The 10632-nt window shown below is 36.8% G+C and overlaps 1 protein-coding gene across 1 annotated transcript in view; it reads right to left on the minus strand.

Annotated features, from left to right (window-relative positions):
* LOC6044152 (protein sevenless) overlaps positions 1 to 9024 on the minus strand; it is a 50506-nt gene extending 41482 nt beyond the window's left edge. The window contains 1 exon segment of the mRNA XM_038249329.1: positions 8144 to 9024. Coding sequence (XP_038105257.1) covers positions 8144 to 8293 — 150 coding nt within the window. The 5' untranslated portion in view covers positions 8294 to 9024.
* Between the last annotated feature and the right edge of the window lie 1608 nt (positions 9025 to 10632).

The following is a 10632-nucleotide window of genomic DNA, read 5'->3' on the forward strand; positions in this document are numbered from 1 at the left end:
TCAATTTATTCATTTGACCATAATCTGTCTTTTTGACCTAAGATTTGTCCTGTTGTCCATTTGACCTAAGATTTATCCATTTGACCCAAGATTTGTCCTTTTGACCTAAGATGTGTCCATTTGTTCATTTGACCACATATTTAATCATTTGACCCTAAATTTGTCCTTTTGACCTAAGATGTGTCCTTTTGTCCATTGGACCTAAGATTTATCCATTTGGCCATTTGTATTTTGAGACTTTGGTTACTCTTAAAAATAGCTAAAATTTACTAAAATCGATACTACTCGATATTTTTACTGAAAAATTTGAATCAAATCTAAATGCTCATTCCGTGACCGGAAATTGCGCCCACATCGGCTAAACATTCCAACCTGTTGCAACACACACACACACATTCCGTCAACAGCTGTGTCGTTTCAATAACCGGAAGGTCGGCCGCCTCCACCGAGTGCGGCTAAATTGGAGAGGTAAATTGATTAGAATCGATGTTTATACTGTACTCTATATAGCAGAGCAGCAGGGGAGGGTTCAGCTCGATGTCGTACCTCTTCATCGAATGGCAATTTTCAATTCAATTGTTGCTCTCGGGGTGATGTTATACCGGCACAGGTCTTCAGGTCAACACGCTAATTGGATGTTGGACATTGTGCGGACTCCCCGTGAGGTGGAACCATCTGAGTTCTAAAAATATAGAATGATCTGCGACTGGAATTGCAACAAAAAATCGCAAAAATTCTTTCCTGACATAACATCCAGCTTCGCTGGAATAAAAGGGAACAAATCTCTAGCCGGACTGTTCCGCCATCACACTTTTAATGGATAATAATAGCAATCATAACAAATGTGACATAGTTTAGAATCCCGTTTTGACGCTTTTTGTGGTGGTGGTGGCATGACACACATAACTCAGCGCGAAATTTGCGCGAAACTGCACACAACCTCCACAACTTGCAGCCACTTTCCAGCTGTAGGGGAAGGTGGGGTTCTTGAATACCTCACTGTAGTAAGTTAGAATATCTGCGTGGAGTTCAACCTTGGAGTTATTCACCCCCGCAATAAAACGTTCCTAAAACCAAATTGACCCAATTAACTCTAACCTCACCTTAAAAAACTAAAAGCGCGAATAAATTTGCGTGCAAAAATGATCGCAAACTCTATAGAACAGCTAGAAAAGCCCCCCGGTAAAAACGCGCGCGCACAAACAGTGACAGCACTGTCACTGGCGAGTTTTGATTATGATTAAATAACTACCGGATACATCCTTCCTGCCCTGCAGGCCCGGCCACGAATGGGGCTGGATGGAGTTTGCACTTGCGACAGTGACAGTTTTGGAATGGAACGCTTCTCTGTTTTGGAATTGTTTCGAAGAAATTTTGCTGAAATTTTCCGAAACTACTCTTAATCATATTGGAGCTGACATCTGCGAAGAAATAGCCCGAAAAATCAGGCGGCAGTTTTTTGTATGTTTAAGCAAATAGGACACTTAAATACTAAAACCCTTACAAACATTATTCCATTGGTCTCAACGCTTGCTTAGAGCGTATCCTAGATCATTCACTTTCTCAAAAACCGTCCAACTCCAAGCGTAACTTATTTGGGATACCGTGGAGATATTCCCTTATCCCCTTGACAAAGTGGAGCAACAACCCTTCCCGTCTTCCAAATCTCTTGGGTATGGTTATGCTCTGCTTACAAAAGACAACAGCTGCTGGGAAGAGCTTAAAAAATTACGAGAAAAAATTGTCACCGCGGTTCTAGCGACATATAGCGCACAAGGCACAAGGAATAGGGACGTGGCGTTACATCGTGCTGCCACCTGGTTTTTTTAAGCGCAAGAGTGGAAAAGTGCTGAGTCATCGTCTAAAAATATACGACGTCCTATCTCGCCCAGCAAAATGAAGTCGATAAAGAAGTCGGTTTCGATGAGAAAAAGTGGAAAACGTGGTCTAAAAATAGCGACGCCACGTCCCTATGAAGTTTACAGCATCTGGGTGGAACAGCACATTTCCTCTCAATAGGAATTGTACTAGGATTCCGTGTTTTAATACTCAAAACCAATGACGAAAAATTGCTTATTTGGCCTCTTCAACGATTAGGGGAAAAACGTGAAAGGCAGGGATCGCAGCCATCGATGGCCGATACTCGACTGACATCTGGATCAACTTGATCATTGTTTCGCAAGAGTTTGTACAAGTTTGATTGTAGATGAGCAATTCTCTACGAAATCGGTCTTTTTTCTTCAATTTTAATTTTTGTATTTTTTAATCCGACTGAAACTTTTTTGGTGCCTTCGGTATGCCCAAAGAAGCCATTTTGCATCATTAGTTTGTCCATATAATTTTCCATACAAATTTGGCAGCTGTCCATACAAAAATGATATGAAAATTCAAAAATCTGTATCTTTTGAAGGAATTTTTGATTTGGTGTCTTCGGCACGGACTACACTGGAAAAATAATACACGGTATTTTGATTTATTTTGTCACTAAAACTTGATTTACAAAAAACACTATTTTTAATTTTTTTTTTTGATATGTTTTAGAGGACATAAAATGCCAACTTTTCAGAAATTTCAGGTTGTGCATTGACCGAGTTATGAATTTTTAATCAATACTGATTTTTCAAATTTTTGGTCGTAACTTCATTTTTCGATGTAAATCAATTTGCAATAAAAAGTACTTTAGTGAAATTTTGATAAAGTGCACCGTTTTCAAGTTATAGCCATATTTAAGTGACTTTTTGAAAATAGTCGCAGTTTTCATTTTTAAAATTAGTGCACATGTTTGCCCAGTTTTGAAAAAATATTTTTGAAAAGCTGAGAAAATTCTCTATATTTTGCTTATTCGGACTTTGTTGATACGACCTTTAGTTGCTGAGATATTGCAATGCAAAGGTTAAAAAACAGGAAAATTGATGTTTTCTAAGTTTCACCCAAACAACCCACCATTTTCTATCTTCAATATCTTAGCAACTAATGGTCCAATTTTCAATGTTAATATATGAAACATTTGTAAAATTTTCCGATCTATTTGAAAAAAATATTTTCGGAATTTTCAAATCAAGACTAACATTTCAAAAAGGCCAAACATTCAATATTACGCCCTTTTAAAATGTTAGTCTTGATTTGAAAATTTTGAAAATATTTTTTTCAAAAAGATCGGAAAATTTCACAATTGTTTCATATATTAACATTGAAAATCGGACCATTAGTTGCTAAGATATTGAAGATAGAAAATGGTGGGTTGTTTGGGTGAAACTTAGAAAACATCAATTTTCCTGTTTTTAAACCTTTGCATTGCAATATCTCAGCAACTAAAGGTCGTATCAACAAAGTCCGAATAAGCAAAATATAGAGAATTTTCTCAGCTTTTCAAAAATATTTTTTTCAAAACTGGGCAAACATGTGCACTAATTTTAAAAATGAAAACTGCGACTATTTTCAAAAAGTCACTTAAATATGGCTATAACTTGAAAACGGTGCACTTTATCAAAATTTCACTAAAGTACTTTTTATTGCAAATTTGATTTTACATCGAAAAATGAAGTTGAAAAATTTTACGACCAAAATTTCGATTTTTGAAAAATCAGTATTGATTAAAAATTCATAACTCGGTCAATGATTTTTGCACAACCTGAAATTTCTGAAAAGTTGGCATTTTATGTCCTCTAAAACATATCAAAAAATAAAAAAATAAAAATAGTGTTTTTTGTAAATCAAGTTTTAGTGACAAAAGTTAAATAAAAAATCACCAAATTTTTTTACCGTGTATTATTTTTTCCAGTGTAGTCCGTATCCATACCTACAACTTTGCCGAAGACACCAAATCGATCAAAAATTCCTTCAAAAGATACAGATTTTTGAATTTTCATACATCATTTTTGTATGGACAGCTGCCAAATTTGTATGGAAAATTATATGGACAAACTAATGATGCAAAATGGCTTTGGGCATACCGAAGGCACCAAAAGTTTCAGTCGGATTAAAAAATACAAAAAAAATCGAATGACCGAAATCCTAGAGAACTGCTCAGATGCGGCATATAAGCTGGCTACGTGTTAAGTTTTCGCGAAAACTGGATTTCCTCCAGAATTCAAAAATGAAGAGCACACGTTTTGAACCAAACTGCATCAATAACTCAAAAGTGATAAAAATTCATATGGGACAGTTATGTGAACAGGGACGGTTTAGCTGTATAAAAATCTATTTATTTATCTGTTTTTAAGGCATACAGTGTCATCCCGTTTTTTGCCACATGACGTTTTGGCACATCCCAAGTAGCAAGTAAACATCGCTATTTATATTTTTGTTGAATATTTACTTCACAAGCGTTTTATCGTTAATTATTGAACAAGTGTCAAAAATTTGGTCCATTGTTCACAATTTGATCAAAAAACCATTGTTCAACATGGTTGTGTAACACAAATGTCAAATCTAGCAACGGACTACATTTTGAAGTTTATTCTGACATAAATGAAACATGCTTGTAGAATTCTAAAAGCAAAAGGACATTTGCAGACACGATGTTTCATTTCTATTTGCTAAACATGACAACATAAAAGATTTGACCTTTGGCTTCGGCTGGGATTTCTCGTAAACAAGTTGTTTATGTTTGAGCTGGGACTTCGGATATCCGAATAATTTGCAGAATTAATAATTCTATAAGAAAATGAACTAACTTATACAAGCCAGCTTTGTCTCATGACTGTCGGGTGACAGAAAGATGAAACAAAATAATTTTACAGGTTTTTAAAAGACCTCTAATTTTGTGTCACATGATTAATAGCCGAATACTATTCTCCGAAAAACTATCTGATCCGTTACATTTTTATTTTTAATTCTATGTTGTTGAAAAAGTGACATTACACCAGAAAAGTGGTAAAATTACACATTTCCAGAGGTAAATTACACCTTTTTTCTGACATAAAAGATGTACCCCTTCCCAGATGTAATATTACAATGATTTTTTTTCTGTATACATCAAATCTTTTTATCCAAATTATTTTCAGTTCTGATACGATTTTCGTATATCTCTTTTGATTTGGTTTGATTAAAAAGATGATATGTGATTTAATATAGAAAAAAATGTAAATTATCCGGATATCCGAAGTCCCAGCTCTAGTTTCTGTGTAGTTTGCAAAACAAGAAATATATTTGAGAAACATGTTCCATAGCTTGAACCAGAACCCAAGTAGCAAACTCAACATTCTTTTTGTTTAACAAACGTCATACAACCGTGTTATAATCAAACAATCGATCAATTTCTGCGAAAAAATAAACGTTGTCCCGCGCGTCTGGACTTGACATTTGGAGTGATCTGATTATTCATGGTATCCCTGTCAAAACTAATAAATCACAAAAACTAGTAGTTATAGTATCGTAAAGTGGCATTACTCACAAATACAGCAATAAAAAAAAACTTTAAAAAGAGCACATGAAAAGCCTATTTAACATTTTAGTCTGCCACGATATGTTCTTGAAAGGTTCTCGAAACGTTTGCCTAACTCACTTCTGAATCTTAAAGGCAGGATGTTGTTAAACGTTTCTAAAAACTTTCAGTTTTTCTTCACATTTGCCTGTTCAGTCCGTCGAATAAAAGTAACAACCGTTTCCCTTCGTATACCTCACCCGGTTCAGAATCTTATAAGTCAAGAGTTCTTGTGACATGTTTAACAAACGTTCTCTATGCAACTATGACTTGCACTTGCAAAACTAGCTTAAACCACGCACATTTCTAATGTATTAAGAGATGTTCAACAACAGAAAAAAGTGCGCTTTTTACAGCGTTCAAGAGTTCTCAGGGACGTTGGGAAAACATAGTAAATGAGTTCAACAACCAGTTCGGAAATTTCTTGGTAAACAAAGTGTGCTACTTGGGATTTCCTTTTGTCAAAAATTACTGATGAATGGGACTTACTTCGTTTTCTTCTAAATTTTTGATCGAAAAGTAATCTAAAACTTTATTCAATAATAAAGAATTCAAAAATTAACCTTTATTTTTGGGCAAACAGAAATGTTTGAAAAAGTGTGTGGCGTAACAATATTTTACAAACTAAAACTTCGAAATAAAAGATGTATTTTTTAGGAGTAGGTAAGCACCATAAGCTTTTTGGGAAAGTTGTAGAACACTTTCCATGGGAAACAAATATGAATCCGATTTAAAAACGCGCGAAACGTGTATTTTTTTCAGTATTAAAATTTGAAAAAAAAATTGCCTAAAATGAGGACATAACCAACAGATCTCATAATTTTGGGAGTTTAAATATTTTGTAAACTAAAAATAAAGCTTTGATCCAGGGTTGCGAATGAGCGAGCGAGCTAAAATCCGTGCTCGCTCATTCATGAGCATGAGGACTTATCAGGTAGCTCGTGTTCGCTCATGCTCATCGTATGCGCTCGCGCTCAATGAGTACTCATCAGCAAAGTAGGTAGATTTTTAGTACCGTCAACTGGGGCGAATTGGGGCAGCAGTTTTAACCATGTTAGAGCACAATATTTAGATTTTTCTGGTTGGTTTCGGATGGAACAGACTCAGACCAACATAATGTGTACATCTATTTCCAAATTTAAAACCTTTAAGTGCTCTAAACACTGCTGTCCCTATTCAGACTGTAGTCCCGATTCACCTTAGATGACTGCTGAAAAAATCGTTATTGTTGTACACCCGTTACAGGTAAAACAGACCGCTCATAAAATTTATGAGGAAACATTTAACAGCAAACGTGAGCCAGCTTTAGTAGCGGTTCTCCTCACGAATGAGCAAAAAATGCTCGCTCATGAGCGGAAGAGCACTCAAAATCGCAACACTGCTTTGATCTCAATTAGAAAACGTAAAATTTTCTTAGGAACACGATGGTGATGTCAAAGTTCCATATACAATATAATCTCAATGGGAAAATTAAGCAAAATTTTTCATTTGCGCAACATACAATGAAAACAATTTTCAATTGGAATATAGACTAATCGATTTTACGTCCAATTTGCACTAAATTGAGTCTTGGCTCGACTGTGTATAACTTGCGGTTCCAGAGATACCGCATTTTGAAAATGATGATTTTTAACACTTCTGCAAAAAAAACACAACATCAAGAGTTGTGGTGTTGCCAAAAAAAGAGGAGATGGCTCAATTTGGACGCAAAATCGAGATTCTTGCCTTTTTATGGTATCAACAGTCCCATCAAATTTGAGCTTGATCAGAAAATGTTTATTTCGAGAGCTGTGTACGTTTGAGGTAGAATGACCCATTGACCCAAGTTCAAATTGAAGAAGCTTGTCCAAAATAGGGGAATTTCTGTATGTTGTGATAGCTGCATAATTTAGCTTAGAAGTTGTAGCTTATTAAAATTCAAAATTGCCTGATGTGTGGATTTAGGATTTTTTTAAATGTTACTCCACGAGAGATTTTCTGTAAGAAAATTGTTATGTTCTCGAATTTGAAATTTTTGAAACGTTTTCAAAATCATCATGTTTTTCAATTTAACTAAACATATTTTTTTTAAAATCGACCAAATAATTTCCAAAATCGGATTTTTTGATGATTTTGGAAACATTTCAATGTTTACACATTCAACAACATGAAGTTAACGAATTCATAAATAGGATTTATATCTGTGATGTAATTATGTAAAAAGTTATGAAGATCTGCTAGCATGATTCGTTAAACATTTCCAGCTGAGTATCTCCCAACAAACTAAGTCTATCCAAGTTCAATTTCGTCCAACCCAAAACACAATCCCAATGAGTTCCACCACTAATCGTTGCCAGAAACTGCAAATGAACCATAACCAAAACAGCAAGTGACCGCGTCGGGGGAAAACGCGCGCACGCGAACGATCGTCTACGCCGAGCGCCATCACTTAATCCTCAGTTCAGTTCAGTTCAGTTCATCTCTCGGGTGTCCTTATCAAGAGCTCCCTTTTTTTTACATGACGACTTGAACACTGTTTTCATGTTTTTTTGTAGCGTCTTGGCTCTCGTCTAACAGAGTCTCTTCTCGAGTACATAAGGTAGTATATTTAGTTCATCTTTATCTGCCTGAGCTGTATGTTTCTTCTGGGAAAATAAGCCTCGAGTTCGACTGAACAAAAAACAGACAGTTCAATCTTATCGCCATTATCGCTTGGAGCTCGAGTTCAGCGAAACTAACCTGGTCCGGACAGCGATGGACGCAATGTTGCTCCAACTCCTGGGTCGCCACTTGGTAGTCATCCTCCAGCTCGACCTCCGTCAACGATTGACCCCGGGACTGACTGCCAGCTAAGATCACCACCACCAACAGCACCAAAATCCGTTGCATCGTAACTCCACCGATTGATCCCCTTAAGAATCGATTCTCTTCACCTTTTTCTCAAGAAACCACTTGTTTCAAACTTCAACCCCTGCGCTGATAACACATTTCACCTGTTTCAAATTACACCCCGTTGAACTCTTGGTTGAACACTTCAGGTGATCTTCGGTTTCTTCGTCAAACTATCCTCAACCGCAAAATCTTTTCTCACCGCCTGGAGCAACTCAGCATGGTCTTCTGATCAGCTCTCCCGAACTCCCCGCCAAGACACTCCATATTTCCGGCCTGAACACTAAACTCCTCTTCAAAACCAAAAAAAAACTAACCTCAAAAATGAGGTAATCGATCCCCGTTCAGTCGTCGTAACTCGATCCCTTTTTTCATACACTTTCTTGCGACCTTTCCAAAGTCGAGTCACCAGCCACTTAATCCTTCCTTCTTATCAGGGCCTCACAAAGCTCCGAACACACACACACACACAGTCCAGCAGGTTCTGCTCCGACTTTCACGACCTAATCCGACGGCGGTCCAACGACAACTGATCGGACCGTCGAAGCGTTTGAATCACTCAGTTGAACGGGCGATCGCACGCGCACCCGATGATCCTCAAATTCGACTGTTTAGTGCGCAAACTGACGGCGAGATGGCGCGTCGATCACGTTGACGATCCGGAACATGAAAGCAAGCCAGACTGAATGGAGAGCAGAGTAAAGTGACCGCGCAGAACAAGTGCCGATACACGACTGAGTCGTGGAAGTTGACTGGCTTAAGCGGAACGGTAGAATTTTTTTTCGAGTGTTGTGAATGAAAATGAAAACGAGGGGGAGAGTTGGAAAGGGTTCTGAGTGAGGAGTTCAGGAGGGGGAAAGAGCGCAACAAGTGGTCGTGCGTGAAATTAATGCACGGTTGCGTGACGGGGGGAAATGGTGATGAAATTATAAAAAAAACATTAGAGGAAAAACAAGTAGATTAAATGATATTTAGAAATTGAAATAAATAATTAGTGAAATTTAAAAACATTGTTGTCCAAGTTTATTTTTTCAGTTCACATCCTTCAGCTATTTATAAATGCATTATCTGATCAGAATATTAACATGAAAAATAGTGCACGAGTGAAAATAGCAATCCAAAAGTTAAAATAATCTGGTGTAAAACAATAGTCACAAAAAAGAAACAATTACAATAAAATAATAAGAAAAAACAAATTAAAAAATGCAAAAAAAAGATACAATAATGCGAAGCAGCGAAATAAGAATCTTTATCCATCTATGACGCTCATGAAGAGAAATAATCACGAACGTAATCAATAAAAATCAGTTAAAAGAAACTCAAAAAATCGTCATTGGCATTAGCATTAGGGTAATTCTCTACCAACTCACACGAAATCGGGAAAAGTTGCCCCGACCCCTCTTCGATTTGCGTGAAACTTTGTCCTAAGGGGTAACTTTTGTCCCTGATCACGAAACCGAGGTCCGTTTTTTTGATATCTCGTGACGGAGGGGCGGTACGACCCCTTTCCATTTGTGAACATGCGAAAAAAGTGGTGTTTTTCAACAATTTGCAGCCTGAAACGGTGATGAGATAGAAATTTGGATTCAAAGGGACTTTTGTGTAAAATTAGACGCCCGATTTGATGGCGTACTCAGAATTCCGAATAAACGTATTTTTCATCGAAAAAAAACACAAAAAAAGTTTTAAAAATTCTCCCATTTTCCGTTACTCGACTGTAAAAAAATTTGGAACATGTCATTTTATGGGACATTTAATGTACTTTTCGAATCTACATTGTCCCAGAAGGGCCATTTTTTCATTTAGAACAAAATTTTTCATTTTAAAATTTCGTGTTTTTTCTAACTTTGCAGGGTTATTTTTAAGAGTGTAACAATGTTCTACAAAGTTGTAGAGCAGACAATTACAAAAATTTTGATATACAGACATAAGGGCAGGGCTGCGGAGTCGGGTCATATTTCAAACGACTCCGACTCCGGCTTTCTCAGATTAGCCGACTCCGACTCCGACTCCGGCTCCGGCTTTCAACAAATGGTTGGCTCCGACTCCGACTCCGACTCCGGCCTACCAACTCTAGCCGACTCCGACTCCGACTCCGACTCCAGCTTTCAACAAATGGTTGGCTCCGACTCCGACTCCGACTCCACATATTTTTAAATGTTTCAAAAGTTAGTTAACTATTATTAGTTAATTTTTTTTAAAACATTGATAAAAAGGATTATTTGAATACTCTCTAAGCGTCATGTTTTTCTCAAGAAAAATAAGTTAAGTAAAAGTAAAGTAAAGTAAATAAACGGAAAAAAAGTTTCTAGGTTACAAGTTTTATACGTTATGGAAAC

Source organism: Culex quinquefasciatus, chromosome 1 (assembly GCF_015732765.1).
Source record: "Culex quinquefasciatus strain JHB chromosome 1, VPISU_Cqui_1.0_pri_paternal, whole genome shotgun sequence".
Taxonomy (NCBI): Eukaryota; Metazoa; Arthropoda; class Insecta; order Diptera; family Culicidae; genus Culex; species Culex quinquefasciatus.